A 21697-nucleotide genomic window follows, 5' to 3' on the forward strand; every position below is an offset into this window, starting at 1 on the left:
TTCATTTGCAAGGATTTGATCATTCATCTTACCTTTTCTCCTATAGTCCCTGGGGAGCCATCATGGCCAGAGTCACCCTGGAGGAAGAAACATTAGTTGAAAAACAACAACCAACAAAAAAACCCTCTCTAGATTTTGACTTCAGTTAACATCAAGGGCTGACAAAGCAGCAGGAACAAAAACCAGCATAACATCAATGCAAATAGCCTAGGAGTTTTACTATTCATCTACAAAGTCAGGTAAGCCACATGATGCAGAGTTCCTAAAATAACATTTTCAACAGTATCAGGTAAAGTTACACTGCAAAAATTTGTTTACAGGAAAATTGGCGTTTTAGGAAGTAGAAGATAGATTTTTATAAATAAGATACATCTATCAGCCTTTCCCATACTAATGCTAATATACTAATATTCCAATAGACAGAGTATTTTATTAGTTCTGTTTGTGGGGGCTTTAGGATGGTTTTGCCAATAGTGTTAATGTGTGGCACCATTTAAAAATGAAATCATGCAGCTCCGGATGAAAAGTGCACAATCTGTACAATGTTTTTGTATAACGTCATTTAGTTACCTATAGCTGCCTGTGTAGATTGATTTAATGCATATTGACAACTTCGGTTGTCAATAATGGAGTGATATAATTTTGCAAAAAGTGGTAAGTAGGTAAGGATCAAGACAGCCAGGCCTACAGTATATGCCCAAGGGTATATTTTAAAAATACATTTGACATAATCCAAGAATAAGCAAATTTTAAAAATATTTGAGACAGCATATGAGACAGCAGTGCATTTTAGGGAGTGCCCTGGTCACAGATGTTTACATACATATCCTGCACTGTGCATGGAGAAATGTACAAAGCCATACACATCATACAGAAAACAGGCATACCTTTGATCCCGGTTTCCCTGTAGGTCCTGGCAAACCACGTTCACCAGGAATACCCTAAAATGGGAAAGGATATTAGTTTCAGATTAGTATTTATAAACTGAAGTCTGGAGCTGAGTCAGGCTTCCTAGATCCCAGAACAAAAATGGATTACCATTAGTATATGGGATATTTATTAAGCAGCTAAACCCTGGATGCTTCCCAGAAATCAGCATCCCCTCACTCTTATTTCAGAAATTGTGTGCCAAATAGAAGTAGAGTAAAGAGAGAGAACACTACAAGTAACATCTCTGTTTGTTGCAATGATCCAGCCACATGCACATGTCATCTACCTATAGAATGAACCAATAAGGAAAACAAATTCAAGGCTGGAGAAATCATCTATGGGCTGAAGACAGATGACCCAGTTTAAAGGCAAGGTTTCACTTTTTCACCTATCATGTGATTCATTTCATTCTAGTGAAACATGCAGTGCAAAAAGGAAGAAAATTAAGGGTTCAAACCCCAAATTTAATGGTGTGTGTGTGTGTATGCGTGATATTTCAATGACTTTTATAACTATGAAGTTTTCTTTTGCTGCTTTCTGGCTTGAGCAGCCCATTGGACAATCAATTTAATCTTAACACATTCTTATGCTTTCTCCCCTCTCCCTGATTTTTCCATCTATAGAAATATTAATAATAGAACCCTGAGTGAGGGCATACAAATCAGAATATACATTCAAATCTCTGCAAGCAAATTCAAATTTGGAAGATCTGAATTAAGATTTCTTTGAATTAATTTGAGCTTTGTAATGGATATGCCCCAAATGGCTACTATATTCATTGGCATATTATGGGAGAAAGGGAAGAGATAAGAAATATTAATGAAAATTCAGCTTAATCATCATATTTCTGTGAAGGTAGGGGAGTTGCAACCAAAAAGCACTCTCCAGATATGTGAAATTCAAAGAGATACTTCTCCCATCCTTCAGACTCCTAAACACGGGCAGTTCAACAACTATGATTTTTAATGGAGTCAGTCACATATTACTTTACAAAATTAAGGTGATGCGCCATCTCTTTGCCCTTCACTTAAGCCATTAGTATCTTGCTATTATCAGAAGTCATTTTTAAAATAACTGAATTCACAGGAAGCAATGTCCTTAGAATGGGTTTCCGGAAAATATAAGACCTCCTATACTCTATTCAGAGCCAAGAACAATATTACAAACCCTTGATATGACCTGTGAAAGGCAGAAAAGATGTTGCAACTCCCCAGGGCTACTCACTACATCATATAAGGAATATGAAGGGCTTAGAGTGCTGCACTTTCATTATATCCCTTTTTCACTTTCTCAATATTCTCATCATGTTTGCATCCTTGTAATTTGTTCTTCAGTTACGGGAAGTGGAGAGAGATAATGTTAAATTTTAACACAGGACTTCTTCTAGCCAGCATACATATTGGTTGATAAGCATCAAATAAAGTCTCTTTGGAGAAAACTTGGGACTTGGTAAGCATCTATTCTATGAAAGCTCACCGGAGGACCACACTGTCCAGTCTGCCCTGCCTGGCCAGCTTTTCCCTTGAAAAGAAGGAAAACAGAAAAGGAAGGTAAGGTGGAGTTCAGTGAGCCAACACACACAGAGTCACCAGGCTTAAATGGGACATTACATAGAGAGATGCTCAGATGTTCCCTTATCTCACATATCCTCTAGTTTGGACTTTAATGTCCACTATTGCCCATTAACAGAAGAACCAAAAAGTATGTCTAAATTTAAAATGCACAATAAAATGCTAAGCACTGTTATAAACATATCTGCCAAATACTAAACATTTGGACACTTAAACTATAAAGTTCAATTAAATTTGCCTAAAATTAAGGCAAGTGTCTATTTTATATCCCTTGGTTCTGGCTGCTAGCATTTTTCCTAACAAATGTGCCATGAGATAAAATAAAATAAAATAGATTATTCTTTTAAATCTAAACTAAAAAGTCACGTTCGACAGGAATATTTGAAAGTAGAGAACCTTTTCTCTCTCAGATTCATTTCAGTGAAAACAGCTGGTAATTGGGTAATCCTGCTTCTCAGACTGTGCTCTCTTGCTATGATCCATGCTGAAGTGTGAGCATTAGCAAATAAAAGCACTGCTGTAGCAAATAAAATGAATCAATAAAATGTGTCAAGGGATAGAGGACAGACAGTCCTCCAAATCCTGATGCAGTTACGTTTTGTAAGTGGAAGCAAGATCCAGGCTGCAATGCAGTCCCATTTGTTCCTTTCTGGACAAGGAGAGAACTCAGGTTTGCCCACAAGAGCTCCTCACAATTGCTCCTCAGGAAGAAACTGCAAAATAGTTTCTGAGAAATGAGGGAACAACCATTTTGTTTAAACCGCAGTTGGCACCTTCAAAAAAAGGTTCACATCAGGGGTGAAATCCACGAGGTTCTGACAGGTTCTGGAAAACCGGTAGTGGAAATTTTGAGTAGTTCGGAGAACCGGCAATTACCTCCTCTGGCTGCCCCCAGAGTGGGGTGGAAATGGAGATTTTGGAGTATCCTTCCCCTGCCAAGCCAACCAAGCCACAACCAAAGAACCAGTAGTAAAAAAAATTGAATTTCACCACTGGTTCGCATACTTCCTTTTCCCCCTTTTCTTGAATTTTCTCTCTTGCCATATCCTCTCCCATCTTTATAATCCGCAAAAAATCTCTCATGGTTTTTTTTTCAAGGGGTATTTTCTAGTTTCACTCACTCGTTTGCCTTTTTCTCCAATGAGGCCTAGGGGCCCTGGAAATCCAGTCGAACCCTGTGGAAAAAATAATCCAATCTGAGGGCAGGGTGGGATAGGTTGGGACAAGGTTTCTTCCTTTCCTCCAGTTCTTCCCTCCTGCTTACCTTGGGTCCCTGGCGGCCAGGATAACCTGGCAACCCTGGCACACCCAATTTGCCCTGCAGAAAAAAAGGAGATGATCAGAGCCTGTATGTGCCCAAGGATGAAATTAAACAATCCCTGGTGAGTGGAGAAAGAATTATACAAATTCCTTCGGCAATTAATCAGTGGGACCACAACATAGTAATAGAGCAAAGGCCCTAAAGTATCCCAAGTTTGATTTCTTTCTTCTTTTATGATCAAGTCATAACGAGGAAGACCTCTGCCTGATACCCGGAGAGCTGTTGAATGCCAGGTTGATCAATAAGTGGACAGACAAATAGCTTCCTATGTTCCAAAAGCTCACCTTCTCACCAGCCAGGCCAGAAGAACCTGCTTCTCCAGTAGGTCCCACCTGTCCTTTCAGCCCCTCAGGGCCATCCTCACCCCGTAGGCCCAGTGGGCCAGCATCGCCCTGTTGAAAGAATTGCAATAATTGTGCCAACCACGTTTATAAAATTCTAGTTTCAAAGCATGTTCTCTGTACTTCAGAGACAATCTGCTGTCATGTCTGAGAATGATACAGTAGATTGTATACACCAGCTATTGACACTAAAATAAGTTGCACTTATCGTAAATGATAATTTTATCCATCATTTCAGATGGGGAGAGAGGAAAATGAATCACAGAAAGTCTGGGATGTGTGTGTGTCTGTGCGCGTGCACGTAGTGTCGTGTCGTGTGTGTACACAGGTCTCAGAGAAAAAAAGAGGTACTTTACAGGAAAGTTTGGCCAATGCATGGTAATGAACATGAACAAGGCTATATAGAAGGAATTTCGTCACACAAGCCATTGGCAAGGAATCATCAATTAATGGGAATATTGTGAATGAGCCTTTACCCACCCATCAATTTTTCTTCCTTTTTTTAATGCAGCAATTTTATTAAGTATTACAATTAAAAAGAATAAAATTAATACAAATTAAGAAAACTAAAAGGACAAAATGGAAATAATAAAATATACTTAAAGCCTCATTGTTCAATTCTGATCAGCAAAAGTCCATTCAGGGTTACCACAAGAGATAACAACATATCTATTTTGATCAAAGAAACCTTTGATATTCTTGCCTTTCATTTTTAACAGTCTTAATATTTAATCCCTTAATAATATCCTCAGGTTTGATTTCTTGTCACTTGTTTCTTTGTCTCTTCTCGTAAAATTTTTCAAAGCTTTAATAAATCTCCTTTGCGAATTCAGTATGGGAAAGTTATGCAGGTCATTCTTTCAGTTTGTTCTTTGTATTTGCCTCTTAATTATCAAGACATCAACCAATTGCATTTGTATATCCTGTGTAGCATCATTTTCCATATCATTCTTGTAGTCTGTCATTTTTAAATCCACCTTCAGATCAGTCTCAGTCTTCTCTGGTTAACTAGGTTCATCTTCCACATAATCTTTTAAACATAATCTACCAATCTATCTATAAGTGGCAGGGACTCTTAAAATTACATTTTTGGTCCATTGTTCATCCTCTAATATTAAAGTATTGTTCCATGCTGCATTAGTAAGTCAAATGTAAGTGTTTTTCTGCTTTAATTGTACTATAATCTTCCGTTCCCTCTGTCTCCCTTTAGTGTCTAACTTTCAAAGTCCCATCCTACGATATTTTTAAAGAATTCAAAACAAACACATTTTCCCATGGGAAGGATTTTTATAATTAATTCCAAAATTTTATTTCAGATCCATCTGGCTTCCAGTCCATTTATAACTTTACAGAATCAAAGTCCTAACCACAATTTTGCTTTCTATTAAAAAAAAAACACCTCTGAGGTTCTTAAACTTATTTTTAAAGTGAGTAAGGGGTATAATAACTAACACAAAAACAAGCCTGAGGTGCAGCTAATAAAAATGTATCAGACTTCACCTCCTAGGATGGCAGCATCCCAACGCATCCCAGGCAAAACATTTTAAATATAATCTAGATACACACTATGGGATTCACAGAGATCATAGTATCTAACACAGAGATGGAGAATCTCTGTTTTACAAATTGTTTCCACAAAGAAAAACCCTTTCTGGATTTCTAAAATTGGAATGACAGAATCTTCGCTGAATCCTAACCTAACCTAACCCCAAACCCATCTTTGGCAAGCCTTCTGTGTACTGAAAAACATGACATGAACTGAGCAAATCCCTTTGTGCCTCTCAGTACTTGGAAAGTTGACGGTGGGATTTATTATTTCATCATTTTATCACATAACTTTTATTTTATCACTTAACATCATTTGTTATGTTATTATATGATCTCACAAAGGCAATCCTCCTCCTACTTCAGGGGTGTCCAAACTTGGGAACTTTAAGACTTGTGGACTTCAACTCTCAGAATTCCCCAGCCAGCATGGCTGGCTGGGGAATTCTGGGAGTTGAAGTCCACAAGTCTTAAAGTTCCCAAGTTTGGACACCCCTGTCCTACTTGAATATAGAAACCATGTCCTTTTACTAAAAATGGCATGGACAACTTTTTAAAATAGATGCAGGTTTCTTCTTATCTTTTTCCTTTTAGAAAAATCTTTAGTCTCAAGACCAAGAGCGTTATGGGCATATGGCCCATTGTATTTTGAGGGATGTGGCTGCCAAATAAGCATTAAAAAGTAAAATTGGTACCCTAATGCTTGCATGTTTAGAGCACTTATTTTTCCACAAAAAAATATGCTACTGAAAATAGGTGGTGCAATTAATACAAGGGGAGTGATGCTGGGATTGATATTTGCATTGTGTTCTAATCTTAAAAAAGGATTGTTATAAAATAATGTATCGTTGATATTTGTCAGCAGAGAAATTGTCTAGAATGTATAAAGCTATTTTGAATCTTCGTTGGAAATGGGAATATCATGAAGGGACATATATATATAAACTATTTTTACGTGTCCATCATTATATACAGATAATTATTAATATATAATAATATATTAATTCAGAAATTTAAAATATTAAAATGTCATTGGAACCAGAGGCTTGTCTTTGAGATTAATGAACAGGTAACTAGAAAAAAGTTATGGAAATTTGGTTTTTATATATGACAAATGCAACAAGACTATTATATGCTCAAAAGTGGAAAGATCCGACATTACCTACAATATAGAAATGCTTAATGAAGATGGTGGAACCTGAAGAGATACCTAACTTAACTTTTTTGATTAGAGAAAAGAAAATATCTACATTTTATTGCTGACTGGAAACCCCTTACAGACAGAAAAAATGATTTATGGTTTTTATGATTAGAAAATAGGTTATATTAAAAAGAGAGGTTTTCTTTTTGTATATGTAGAATAAGGGATAATTGTGTAATCATAAGTGTATTTGCTGCAAAGGAACTGGGAGGTTTCTATCTTTTCTTTTTGTACTTTTGTAGTTTTGTCTTTTTCCTTTTTCCTTATAATATTTTATCTTCTATTTAAAATTGTTAATAAAATCTACTACCAATGCTAACAGTAAGGAATGAATTTCCAAAGCCTCGGTGGTGGTTCATGCCTTCTTTTAAAAGCCTCCACAGATATTTCATACTGGGAATACTGGGAAGAATATTGCTCACCCAATCGCCTTTGGGCCCCATATCACCTTTGAAGCCAGGGAATCCATCTTCACCCTAGGAACCCATAAAAGGTCAAAACATGAGAATAATTAAAAATGCCAACCTTATTTTAATGCTGAAATACAAAGAAACAAAATCATATGTTTTAATGGTGTGCAAAATTCATTTTACTTCAAATCTACAGTTTTACTTTTTGTTCTTATCCCCACCCCCCCATCCAAAAGAAAGAGAACATATATATATTTCTAAAGACAGGAACACTTGGCTAGCAGACTTGCTAGTTAAAATGTCTCTGCCTGAACCTGAAATTATATTCTCCTACCTGACTGTCAACCTTGTCAGTTACTGCTTACTGTCTGAATATAAGGATTTTAAACTATGAAGAAATAATTTGTTAGTCAGAACTTCAAAGACAATACTGAAAAGAAATTTTTCAAAAGCCAAATATGAACATATTGAATTATATTAGGAAAGGAGATTCTAAAATTTGGATGAATTTCAAAGATGGACAATATTTTAATTGCTATAAAATATTTTCCAGGCTACCTCTAGATGACAACCAAAACATTTTCCTACTCTTTTGAAAGATTGTCGTTACTGTTTTTTTTTTAGTGTGTGTGTGTGTGTGTGTGTGAATTGATCCTAGCAAAGTTATTGTATTACCCAATGGTACATTCTAATTTGTTGCAATCTAGAAACTAACATAAAAATCCATAAGAACTTCTTTTCAAGGGTTTATACCCAGATGGAACCTCAACACTTATATCACTCCAAATAATGACTGCATTGGAAAAAGGTCAAAAATGAAGTACTTATTCCACTTACTCCAGTTAAATGTTCGTTATCTGTTCTAGAGTAGCACATTAGCAACACAGAGAAAGCAGGAGCAGTGAAATGCTCTCTTAAATTTGATGAAATCTGTGGAACTCTTTCTCAGATATTGCCTCCTAAACTCTTCAGAGACTTACCTTCTCACCTTTACTGCCTTTCAGGCCCCTTATTCCAAATGCCCCCTATGGAAAAGGAAAACAATGATATATTTTTTAAAATGTAAAAACCAACTTTAAGTATTCACTTTGATATAGAAGCCATGATTACAGGCAGAAAGCTACAAGCGGTGAATGACACCACACAGAAAGATACCAAGGTAGGTCTGAGCAGTGACTATTGAATTCTGAAGGTTGGCAGTCCAGTTCTTAGCCCTGAAGAAAAGCATTCAGCCTTCAGGACAGGGCAAGCTTTGATTGCATGACAGCAGCCGTCATCTGACTTTTAGCACACCTCCTGTTGACCTTCCTGCCTCGGCTTAGCCTCTACCTGAGGTTGTTCACTGAAATCATCCATTGGCATAGGGTTAAATATCATTAGACATTTCAATCCTTGGCTGGCCAAGCAATGCCACTGAGATTCCGTCTCAATGTCTGGGAGGCTGGGGAGGTCTGGATGGAGGAGAACAGGCTCAAGCCAAACCTTAACCAGCCCAAGTGACTGTGGATTTTACCTTAATCATTAGAGTTTCCACCTTTGGTTCTGGATGGGATTGCACTACCTCAAACAGGGTTCATGCTCAATTTGGGGGGGGGCTCCTAGACTCAGGCTGTTAAGAGCATTCCAAAGGTGCTTTTTTCAAAAGTCAACTGGACTTTGTTTTTCCTTGAAGACATTTCATTTCTCATCCAAGAAGCTTCTTCAGATCAAGCTTCTTGGATGAGAAGCAAAACATCTTTGGAAAAAAGCACCTTTGGAACAACCATGACCTGGATGACTGAGAATCTCCCTAGATATTTATGTTAAGAGCAGGTAGCACCCATGGCTTGGAGGGTCTTTGCATAAATTCACCTTATGCAGCAATTATGTCTATTTCTGAATCAGGAGATTCTACTCACAGTGATTTATACTTTGGTCATCTCATGTATGAAGTACTGCAATACATCTACATGCAGCTGCCCTTGAAGATGACTCAAAGAATGCAAATGCATGAGTAATTATGAGCTCATCTCAGAACATCCATTAACACTGCAAGTACAGGTAGTCCTCAACCTACAACAGTTCATTTAATGACTATTCAAAGTTACAACGGCATTAAAAAAGTGACTTACAACTGTTTTTTGGTTACAATCTTTCCAGCATCCCCATGATCATGTGATCAACATTCAGATGGTTGGCAACTAGTTTATATCAATGACTGTTGCTGTGTCCCAAGATTATGTGACCTTCTGACAAGCAAAGTCATTGGGGAAGTCAAATTCACTTAACAACTATGCTACTAACTTATCAACTGTAGTGATTCACTTTGCAACTGAGGCAAGAAAGGTCATAAAATGGGGCAAAACCCATTTAACAAATACTTCACTTAATAGAAATTTTGGGGTCAATTGTGGTCATAAGTCAAGGACTACTTGTGTAGAATTTTCAAGATATGTTGGTGACCAGTAGGCTTACAGCTGCAATTTCAAGATGCTGGTTGTTATCTATAAAGTTCTCAGTGAAACAGAGTCTAATTGTGGAACTGTCTGCCTCCAATTACTTTTTCCTGTCTGATAATATCTGACCAAATGGAGCATGTGTTGGGGCTCTAGATCCAATGGAGCTCCAGGTCCCCTCACCCAACTACTGTCTTCTAGCAGGACTGAGGAGACATCCTTTCTCTGTCACTATGCCTATGGAACACCATCTCCTTGAGATCCAGTTGGGTCTGACCCTACCTTCTTTTTCAGATACTTTACAAATACCTGTTTTTCTTCCCTGGGAAAGAATCGAAAGATTTTGTACCCATTTTGATTGTTTTTGTCTTTGTTTCACATAGCCTCAGATGCAACATATCTTACTACATTTTAGTGTATTTTTGTAGTTGTTATTTGCTGTTTCTAATTTTGTACCCCACCTTGGTCACATGTGGTGGGTTCCGAATCCCGTTCTAACCGGTATGGTTGGAATGGGCCCAGCAGCATCCACATGGATGCATGCAGCATGCGCATGCGTCTTAGCACCACTGTGAGCCTCTGTGACACTCCAGCTGCTCAGCAGAGCATTGCGCAAGCATTGGACACGCCGTGCACGTGCTCGGAAACACCGAAGACTTAAAAGACCAGTAAGGAGCTCGAGTGGGTTGGTGGGCCCTCCGGAGCACCGTACCAGAATGGTATCCGGTGCTCCGGGCAGGCTCCGGTACGCCCGTACCAGGGCGTATCACCTGCAACCCACCACTGGTTGGGTAGCTATGTATGTTGATTTCATAAATATATAAATAATAAAAAAATAGACTGGCAATAAAAGGAGGCTCTAACAAGAGAGAGGCTTGAGGGAAAGGAAAAGGGGAAGAAATTTCAGTAGAAATGTTCATTCTTGAAAAATGATAAAAGGCGTATCTCTTTACCTTGACTCCTCGTGGACCTGGGTAACCAACTGGTCCTGCTGCACCAGATGGACCCTGAAGGAGAAAGACATTTGAAACAAGTCTGTCTGGCAGCCTCCCTGCCCAACCTTGCTGCAATCTTAAAGACCATAAATCCCCCTGTTTCTGAAGCTTTGGGGGGGGGGGTTGCATTGGGAAGAAGATAGAGGACTGGGGGAAAAAACTCCCTTTTCTAAATTATGGATTTTAGATGACTCTATAGCAGGCTTTTTTCTTCTTCTTTACCTGAGTTCCTTTCTCTCCAGCTGGCCCTTCTCTTCCAGGATGACCCTGAAAAGCAACAGAAGAGACAGTCTTGTGAAGTAACTGTATTATGAATGCTTGCTTAAAGGTACTTCACCACAATGAAAATGGTGCCCTGGGAAAGTATATTGGGTCAATAGAAAAAGAAGAGAAGGCAGGGAGCTAAGTTTTCTTCTGGGCATAATGTAGTATTCCAAGTGTAGATCTCTATATGTTTACATCATTCACCTCCCCTCAGATATTAGTGCTACTGCAAAAGAAAGTTAAGTGTCCTGGTTTCATCTTTAAGTACTATCTTCATGAAGATTTTAATAATGTTGGCATTTACCTGAGGTCCATCCATTCCAGCCAGTCCTGGTATTCCTGGTTTTCCTGGTGGACCCTGTGAGAAGAAAGTGCAGGGAGATATTCAGAAAGTTGGGTGGGACAATCTGAATTGTGACAATGGATTAAGTGACATAGTCCTATCAGTTCTCATATCTCCTCTATCAAACATATGTCTAAGTGTATGCTGGCATAATGGGAATAGACATGGAGAGCCCCTGGCAGATTTCTGAGGAATATATAGCAGATTTAAGTTGCACATTTTCTTCCAACTACAGAAATAAAATCAGCAACAAAATGTAATCCTCTCCCACCATATATTACACAGCTGAAATAAAGAAATATTGGAGCATTATTAGGTGGAAATGCTGCAAAATCAGATTGATCTTGGTGCTTAACAAAATTCCGTGCACAGCAGTCTTTTGTATTAGATCCCTGTGGTAGAACTCTGATGCCTGCTGCTATAGCTACCCTGAAAATTGGGATTTTCAGCCTAGTTCTGATTCTATGCCTCAGCTAATTCCAACTCACCTTTTCTCCTGGAAGTCCAATGGGGCCCTGAGGACCAGGCAAGCCCTAGGGGAGAAAAACCAAACAGAGTGGAGAAACGTGAGAATTTACAAGAAGAATTTTTATTAGTATTATTTAGTCGGGATAAGGCATACTTAATGTTTTCAGAGCCCTGGCACCATCCAGGAAATGTCCTTTCAGTTCAAATATATCTATTCCCCTGCAAGGATACATTCTTAATGGAAACACCTCCCCCCCACAAAAAAAAATATTTTGTACAGAAATTCGCATTGATTAGTTTCTTTCTCTGATGAAATAGTTTTCACTGCAGATGCAATGTAATTCACTTCTGCCATAGCAATTTGGGTGTCTCGAATCAATTTATATTAGAAAAAAGAGAAAGTTACTTTCAGACATCTCTCTTAGGGTTGACTGAAGGTCTTCCGGGTTGTATGGGTTCTGCATTGCAGAGGCAGCATGTGCAGAGGCTAGAATATATATGCCCATATACATATTCTGGGCATGCTAAGTGAACTCAATTGTGTACTTCTGGTATGTGATGTAAATCCAGAAGATTTGTACTATGCAAATTTTCGCTAAACGTTTGTTCTGACCGAGGCTTCCCAAGAGTATGAAGCAACTCTTGTCCTGACAAAAAAAACCTTTTATTAATTTACTGTGAATTCTGCTCATTCATATCCAGCAAAGTCTTTCAAGGGGGGATTTACAGTCACAGACCTTATCTGGCTTGGAGAGCTGCCAGGCTGATATCTGCAAAACTTGGCAAGGAGTCTTGGAGAGTCATGAACCAATTAAGCGAACTAATTGTCTCCTGCAAACTCCACTCCCCTTTCACTCTTCTTTTGTTTCCTCTGGGAGGGGCCATTCATCATCCCCCTGTGGCCCTACTCCCAGGTTGACCCCTGTTCTTTAGCTGTTCCTTTCGTCTGGCAACTCTGCGCATGCGCACACTGGGAACAGGCTCCAGCTGTTCGTCTGCCTCACTGATGTCTGCCTCTGAAGGCAGCTGATAATTGGCATACGGTTCTGGCCCCCTTACCGCCTCTGACACAGAGCCCTCATCAGAGCCTTTCCCAGACTCCAGGACTGGCCCATGTTCATCCCCAACCTCCTCACTGACCGAATATGCTGGGCCACAATATTCTGAAGAACTAAATGATACCTGCTACAATGCATTTACCAAAGAGGAGGCAAGCAATGCCTCCCCCAAATTATTTCTATCCTCTGATGAGTGCTGCAGAGAATGGGCTGCTTGCCTCCTCTAAACCACTTACCAAAGTTTTTGGCAATGACCCAGAGTAAATGCTTTAGGATTGCCTGAAATTCTCTCAAACCTAGCAGAAGTCCTTTGGCATACAGGCAATCCTCATTTGGTGACCGTTCACAGTTCTGATGGCACTGAATAAGGAGTCTTAAAGTGGTTCCTTATAATTGTAACTGTTATAGTGCCCCCATAATCACATCAGGTACTTGGTACCTGGCCTGCAGTTATGATGTTGCAGTATCCTGTGGTCAAATGATCCTCCCTTGAGACCTTCACCACTGGCTTCTGATAAGCAAAATCAGTGGGGAAACTGGCAGGAAATTGGAAAAAGGAACAAGTGACACTGTGTCTAATAAACATAGGGGATTTGTCTAGTGGTGGAACTGCTGTTGTTAAGTTGGTGTAGTCATGTAATGTTCATGCTTTACAACCACGTTGCTTAGTGATGGAGTTAATGGTCCCAATTATTAAATGCCATCATTAAGTGAGGACCAGCTGTACCCCAAGGACATTCCAGGCTAGTCACCTTCAGTCCTTGGTGCAGGCAATCCTATATTATTTGCTGAAGGTAGGTTCTTAGATGCAAGTGAACGATATTGCTTCTTAAGGCAATTTTGAGGGAGTATTTCACTGCCATTATCAAGAAAGTGAAGCACCTCTTCAAAGAACTGCACAGCACTAGCCTCTCTCTTAATGCTCCAGTGTTTTTTTTAAGGTTTCCATGTTAAGGTTGATGATCAAACACAGGAATATGGGTCTATTTGGATGGCATAATTAAAATTAACGAGGTGCACTTTACCCTGCATTTATATAGACGAAACAAGTAACATGAATATTCATTGTGCTGATCTGCATCCCTATCACAGTCTGATGAAGTTAGCACTTTAATATTTTTCCGAACTGTTCTTATATTACACCTGTCTTCACTCTATGAACCCAGTTGCTAATAAACTTCACAGTCAGAGTCAAATTAGACACCAGTGAGAACTGTACTCCTGGGGTTAATAATAGCCCACATGGAGATTGGAGAATATTATACTACTGACTGAAAAAAAGGTTAACCCACACATTTCACTAAAGTAACAAAAATCTTTCTAATGCATGTAATACTCTCCTCCCTGTTGTTTTTTTAACAGACCCACCAACCAGCAAATGACCTGCTCATGTTTATCCCCACACTCTACATTCCCAGCCTTCCCCATGTACATGCAAACAAAATACACACGTGAGATCCAGGGTTTCCTTGTTGCCCAGGTGGGCCTGGTTCACCTGGAATACCCTGAAGATAGAGAACCCTGAAGTCAGCTAACATTCAGTGCATATACATATGTACATATGTCATAATGGAAGAGACAACAACAGCTGTGACATAATGACTAACATTACTAAGGTGGAAAGGGCAGAGACTTGAAGAATGAAACATCGGGAGAAGGTTAGGATCCAGCTTCTACAGCTTTTGGGAAACCAGTATTGTGGTGCTAGAGTATTGTGTCTTACTTCTTAATTCTTCATTGGGGGCTGGGGTTTGTTTGCAGTACATTTCCTAGGATTAAAAGTTTGGCTGTGAATCATTAGAAGTAGGATGATATAAACATATTACTGTAAGTAAAGAAACAAACAAACCCTCTTTCCATTGCGAATGTAGACTGCACATATCTATTTGTTGTGGGAAACTAATGTTCATGATTAATTATGGAAGAGCATAACTGAAAAAGCATTAACATTTATTTTCATTCTATTTCACAGTCATTGTTGGACTTCCACATCAGGCTTAGAATGGGGAACTGGTAGTATTCAAGCTGCTGGCCAACTGCTCCTCCCAAAGGGACATATTAGAGATACCTCACCCCCCCCTATAATCCATTGTTCAATTCAAATTTTCTTTGATTGGTTCTCCCACATGCAAAATTTAGCCCTGTTTGATTCTTTCTGGGTCCTAATAATGGAAAGATGGACTAGCAGAATACTAGCAGAATCTTGAGACTCGTTACATAATTTTTCCCTGTATTTTTTGTTGCACTAAAAAAATGAAGGAGAAACAGATGTACTTAGCATAGACTTAGATGTACTTAGCATAGGCATAGCATAGTTAGAAGTATATTGTTTTTAGGATATTTCAAAAACATGTATGCTTATAACAGTCTACTGCATTTTTAATTTTTCTTTTACCATATTCTTTTATTTCTCCTTTGGTTAAAATAAAAGGGAGGAAAAGATCAGTTTTAACATTTCAAAGATTCTGGTCACATGGCAAATCCAGCAAAAGATTTAAATTGCTGAAGGAACAAACACAACTTCATCTTCAGAACAAATGACAGTACTTAAAAACGTCCTTTCAAGGACATTGAAAATAAAAGAGAAACCCATCATTATAAAATTGGTTGTCTTGATTTTAAGTAGACATGGTTTTGTACTGGAAAAGAATTGGATGATGTGAGCAAAACATGGCTGTAGGAAGATTCTATTTAATTGAAAGCAAATTTATGCTAATTGTTATAGCAACCAGTTAATACCTAGTAATATTTCAAAACATATAATTTTCCATTATAACATGGAATATTTAAATTATATCTTTTTGCTTTATAGATTAAATTGCCATGCTTAATTTTTTTAAAAAAATATCCACGCTATATATGTCACAATTGCCACGTCACATTTCCATTATGTTATGAATACAGCCACTTCCCTTATATTTCTACAAGATGCACATAATGTATATACAGTAAAAGAAAATAGGATGAGCTGCAATCTTCAATTAAAGCAATTTATTTTTAAAAAATAACATTGGATCAGGACAGTAACATTCTGTCATTCATTTCAGATATTTCTTTACATAAACAGAGAAGCAGAATGACCAAGGACAAAAGAGTAGTGGCAGTAGGAGCAATTTCTTATTTCTTATAGTCTTGACCATGGCTGACTGCACTCCAGTCTACTGGCCTCTGGAGCAGTAGTGGTATTCTATTTTGTTCACTACTGTTTCGGTAGTGGGAGCGCGCATGTCTGTGCATGCACAGAACCCTCTGTGCATGCGCAGAAGGTCGATGATGTCTGGGTGGGTGGGTGGCAAAGCCACTACCAGTTCACCTGAACCGGTGCAAATTGGCAGCATACCACCTCTGCTCTGAAGGGCTACAGCAGAATCAGTTTACTTAACTTTTGGGTTGTGATGTGGCAGTGTTGCCACCTCTAATTTACCAATTTTCATTCTCACAAGAGCCAGGAGTCAGTGGTTTTGGATTCATCCTGTATGTTGGCCCATTTGAGGCATCTTGGTTCAAAAATAATTGCCCCTCTGGTGCACGGCTTGCTTCACCCAGTTAAAGGTTACAGGCATGAGAGATTTAGTAGTATATAGATTAGATCAACATATAGTGTTACAGCAGGAAATCAAAGTGGATACTAGTTTGGTGTTTGACATTTATATATTGCGAATGCACTGATGATGTTGCCTAGTTGGGTAATAAAACATCTGCAAGCAAACAACTATGCTCAGAGAGCACCAAGGACTCCACAATTCAATTCTGAGTAACATATATTCTCTTCTATTGTGAATACATCATCCTTGCTTGCTAGACAGGCTTAATTGCTCACCTCATATTTTGGAGAAAGATATGCTCTTTATTAGGTGTTTTTTAAAAAAATTGGCAGGCCAGATGGAAAAGCTGTGAACCAAGGCAGAGAATAGAAAGAGCTAATATCTTCACCCACCAGCCTCAAATTCAAACTTGGCAGACTACGTAAAAGGGATTTTGCTAGAAATGGCCAAGAAATGGCTATTTCTTTAGAAATAAGTTCATTCAGTTGTTTCTTTCCTTTTTACATTAAATTGTTCTTTTCTTTTTCTCACTGTAGTATTACACCAAATTTAATGAATTTGCTTCTCTGTACTAGCTAAATAATTGTGGCAATTCAGCCTTCATTCACAGTTTAGGCACTATTTAAATTTGCTTCTTTGAAATTTTTATTCCATAGCGTTTCTGGGATCAATAATTTTCTGACAAAAAAACCTTCATTTGTAGAAAACCAACACCATCTTATCATTTGCCTAGAGTACTATGTTCTCTTTCATACTCTATTTTCTAACAAAGCAGTATGTAAAGAATAGAGTAGAGTAGAGTAGAGTAGAGTAGAGTAGAGTAGAGTAGAGTAGAGTAGAGTAGAGTAGAGTAGAGTAGAGTAGAGTAGAGTAGAATAGTTGGAAGGGACCTTGGACGTCTTCTAGCCCAACAAGCTAACAGTAAACAAATGGTTATCCAATCTCTTCTTAAAAACGTCCAGTGTTGGAGCATTTACAACTTCTGGAGGCAAGTTGTTCCACTGATTAATTATTGTAGTTTCAATCTTAATATTCAATAGAGGCTGTTTTTGTTACATTTTATTTTATGTTTTTATTTTAATTCTTTTAATTTAAATCCTATGAGATTGATTACTTTCCTAGGAAAGAGGTGAAGGGAAGGCTAAAACCTCTGGGGTTTTTTGTACTTTTTATCTTTTAGACATCAGAAAGACAATACAGAATATGAGGACCCCATATCTCCTATACTCTGGGTAGAAGGGAAGGTTATCAGATGAGGTACCTCTCAGAAGATAGATGACAGCAGGAAATACCAAAACTCTGACCACAAACAGAGACAAGATCTGAAGATATACAAGGCTGCAAGGAATTGAAGTGTGAGACCTTCAGCCTTCTACCGCATGTGCTCAGCCATTTCTAGCCTTATAATTTAACAATGTTCATCATTGTTATGAAATGCTATTCATATCTGTCTGCTATACACAAACAACCCTTTTACCATAGTAAGTACGTAAGGAAAGTCCCCGTTCTTTGTTTACCTACCATATTGCCCTTCTGTCCAGGAGCACCATCAATACCAGTAATACCCTACAAGAGGTAAACAACAAGATCATGAAAATCAAAGGGAGATTTTTTTGGTACAGAATAACGTCAAATGAAACTATTTTGTAAGTCCAAATTGGAAAACTAAAATTCTAACCCTAATTATTCTGTCTCCATTTTGGAAAATATGAAGGGATGGATAGAACTGAATGGCATCTACTTTGGCAAATTGAATTCCGACTCTTAGTTCCTTCACAGTTATTAATGTTTTCTATTTCCTAATCTAGTTCTGGCTTTAGGAATATTTCTTCATAATTTTCCCCTCTCTTCCACGTTTTACCAATGATGTATGTTATGACTGCACTGAGATTATATTTAAGAGTAAAGCTTGCACAAATAGGCAAATTTGAATTTCGCAAATTGTGATTGATTCCTATTGAGATACATTTTTTAAACATCATGATTAAAATGTTTGAAGTTTTCATATGAAAGAGGAAAATAAGGATGAGGTGTCTGCCATATACTTTTAATATACTAAATATTATTAAAAGATCAGACATGTAGGTTAACAGTTCACACTAGCCTATATTAGTTCATGTCTTGGTTAAATTAAATGTGTGCCCTTTGGTATTAGCTTTGAGTACTATGCAAATTCAAAATTTGCCATTTATTCACTAAATAAACTATAATACTAACATAAAAATGAAATGAGTATAGTTTAATGTGATGGATAATTCTAACTCATGTGATTTGTTTAGGTTCTTTTTTGCATGATATGCAAACTCAGCTACTAATCTGTAAAGCATGCACTGTTGCTTTATCAGTGTATATGAATCAGACCAAAAATGGTTCAATGAAAATATATGTTAGTGTAACATATGGACCCAGACAATATACAGTATCTGCTCTGGGTTTTCCCCATTACATACTGGAATATCATAAACAGAACTCAAAACCTAATTGCAAATTCAAAAACTAAGACATCAAAAGTTAAATGTTATGTTTAGATTAAATTCCAAAACTTTAACAGAACTTAGACTTAAAAAAACATTTTCCTGTTAAAGTTTGTCCCATTCCTTGAACACATTGCCTGCTCAATCCCTGCTCAAACCTTCTTGTGAACAAAAAGGGACATGGAAGGAAATTCATACCGTCTGGCCGAAAGAACCAGGATTACCTCGCGAGCCTGGCAAACCACGCACACCCTAGGAGAAAAGATGGTTATATTAGAAGACTTTGAGGAACATTGTTCAATGAAACACACTTGCCAGAAACTTGGTTCCATTGAAGAAGAAAGACGTGAGAGCAGTACAACTGTTACTCCCCCATTTAAGTGACTTAGAATGATACAATCTCAGAAAACCCAATGTATTTATTCCTGGTAGGTAGACAGATACTCACAGCTTCCCCAGGCTGTCCTCTGGGCCCTTGCACACCTTCAGAGCCCTTTGAAAACAAGGAGGAAATGGGAAACTGAGGTATTAGATTAGGCTCCTTCTCCCCCCCTCCCCCCCTCCAGTTATAATACGTAAGTCATACTGGATACCAAATGAATAAACACCTGAGGCAGCTTTGAGAAATCCATCATAGGAAATTCAACTTTAGTGGGAAATATAATCACTACTTTTTTAATCCTAGCATTCTTCCTATATTCCTAAGAAGGTATTTTGTGTGCATTAAAGTTACTGCAATATCTGTACCGAACTCAAAGGTAAAGATTGGCATTACATTTCCAAAGGGCCACTGCGACCTAAAATATTATGTGGTTGTAGTTCTTATGTATTTAATTTTTATCCCGCTTTTAATATATTTTTATCAATAACTCAGAACAAACATATTTAATACTTTTTTCTCCTCATATTTTCCCCACAACCGCAACTCTTTGAGGTGCATTTTAGGCTGAGAGAGGGAGATAGAGTGCCCGGCCTAAAGTTACCCAGCCAGATTTCATGCCTAAGGCAGGGCTATCTACAATACTCCAGTTTTAGTGAGGATTGAATATAGCTGTCTTGAAATACAGTTAAGTGCATTTCTCTAAAACATTTAAGTCTGTCTGTATGTTTGTTTTTATAAATTGAAGAAATACAACAAAACCAGGTAGCATCAGGAGGGGAAAAAAAGTTTTAAAAAGGTATATCTCATTTCAATAAGGCAGGGGTGTCCAAACTTGGGAACTTTAAGACTTGTGGACTTCAACTCCCAGAATCCCACAAGTCTTAAAGTTCCCAAGTTTGGACACCCCTGCAATAAGGTATATATCCCTCTAGTTTATAAATTTATAATGATTAAAATAAACTACATTAACTGTTCCCCAAAACTAACAAAAGATCCATATAACTATAGATAGCAATATAAAATTTATTTGAACCTCAACTTACCATTATATCTAGAGCATGTATAAGCACTATGAATCATCATTTTCAGAATACAAAGACTTAGCAAAAAGATTTAGGAAACATGCATCCTTGATCCAATCCTTAAAATCAGAAATTTTAAGTATTTTTTAGTTATATAAAGGTATCATCTTTGCCATGTTCCAAGCTAGACGGGACCACATTTTTTATAAGAATTCTTCAGATATATTGTTAATATTTTCAACTTACTATTTAACTACTTATTAAATTGAGTTGTTAGTTTCCAAGCTGTGCATCACTCAAGACTCTCATGATTGCAGACACTTCAATGGCATCTGTGCCATATTCTTTCATTAATACATATTTCAATTGTATACATCCAATAAATGTTAGAAGTGAATCATATACAACATGCTATCTCTCAAATCTTTAAAAACATTAGTAGCCATCTGATTTAGTGTTGATTCTTTGTTTGGCCCAAGCATTTCAATAAGGTATATCTCCCTCTATTTTCAAATACGGGTTATACCATAACATCAATTTATCAAGTGATTTGGAATAAGGACTTGTTTACTAATGACCAAATGCGCCTAATAGTTTTCAAAGCTAAAGACAAATATCCTTGTTATATGCTTGTGTTCCAAATAGACTCCAAGAGATGAATGATCATTAAAACCCACATTCAAAGAAATATTTAAACTAAAGCTTATTGAAGTATAGTTGAAAATCTGGAAGTTTGAAGCTGCTGTTATTGTAACCGCAGTTTGGCTAAGGATAGTTATGAAGCTCTAGCCACCTATAACAAAACATTCTTATTATCTTATCTGTATAGAATATCTATCAGTAATTAAAATTGGACTCCTTCTTAAAACATATATTTATTTCAATGTAATATTCATTGTAGGGCAATCTTGCCTCAAAGACTTAATGCAATGGTTTTAAGCATCAGCGGAAATGGCATCTACATAATTAGATATATTCAGTTCAAGATACTAAAAAGTATTTTTTTTTAAATATATAAACCCAAGTATTTTGTGGAGTTGGTATGAATTGTATTACAGTAATCTAGAGGCATAGTAGATGCCAAAGGCAGCTAATAATATATCTTCCTAATTAATAGTGCAACCAGTAAAAACATATTGTATATGACTTCAATAAACATAGATAATGACATCACATAATTATCAAGAATAGTCATAATAACATCAGCATATATAAACATTTTATATTCCATTTCAAGTGCCATTACACCCTTAATATTTTCAGACTACTTAATAAACAAAGAATTTAAATATAAAACATTTGTTTGTTTTCATCCCTTCTTTCATTGTAATGTAGTCTGTTTGTCCCAAAGATCTGTCTGCTAATGACTGTCTACTATTCAAAATCAGAAGT

The 21697-nt window shown here is 37.5% G+C and overlaps 1 protein-coding gene across 2 annotated transcripts in view; it reads right to left on the reverse strand.

The window, feature by feature from the left end:
• Window positions 1-21697, reverse strand: part of COL5A3 (collagen type V alpha 3 chain) — a 134260-nt gene that overhangs the window by 40241 nt on the left and 72322 nt on the right. For both annotated transcript variants that reach the window (XM_081934690.1, XM_081934691.1), the window contains 16 exons: window positions 19350-19394; window positions 19100-19153; window positions 17949-17993; window positions 14334-14387; window positions 11845-11889; window positions 11318-11371; window positions 10972-11016; window positions 10708-10761; window positions 8300-8344; window positions 7332-7385; window positions 4107-4214; window positions 3766-3819; window positions 3623-3676; window positions 2407-2451; window positions 888-941; window positions 33-77 (listed from right to left, as the gene is read on the reverse strand). In XM_081934690.1, coding sequence (XP_081790816.1) covers window positions 33-77; window positions 888-941; window positions 2407-2451; window positions 3623-3676; window positions 3766-3819; window positions 4107-4214; window positions 7332-7385; window positions 8300-8344; window positions 10708-10761; window positions 10972-11016; window positions 11318-11371; window positions 11845-11889; window positions 14334-14387; window positions 17949-17993; window positions 19100-19153; window positions 19350-19394 — 855 coding nt within the window. The remainder of the gene's footprint in view (window positions 1-32; window positions 78-887; window positions 942-2406; window positions 2452-3622; window positions 3677-3765; window positions 3820-4106; window positions 4215-7331; window positions 7386-8299; window positions 8345-10707; window positions 10762-10971; window positions 11017-11317; window positions 11372-11844; window positions 11890-14333; window positions 14388-17948; window positions 17994-19099; window positions 19154-19349; window positions 19395-21697) is intronic.

This window comes from Natrix helvetica (assembly GCF_964273705.1).
Source record: "Natrix helvetica genome assembly, chromosome: 1".
NCBI classification, from domain to species: Eukaryota; Metazoa; Chordata; class Lepidosauria; order Squamata; family Natricidae; genus Natrix; species Natrix helvetica.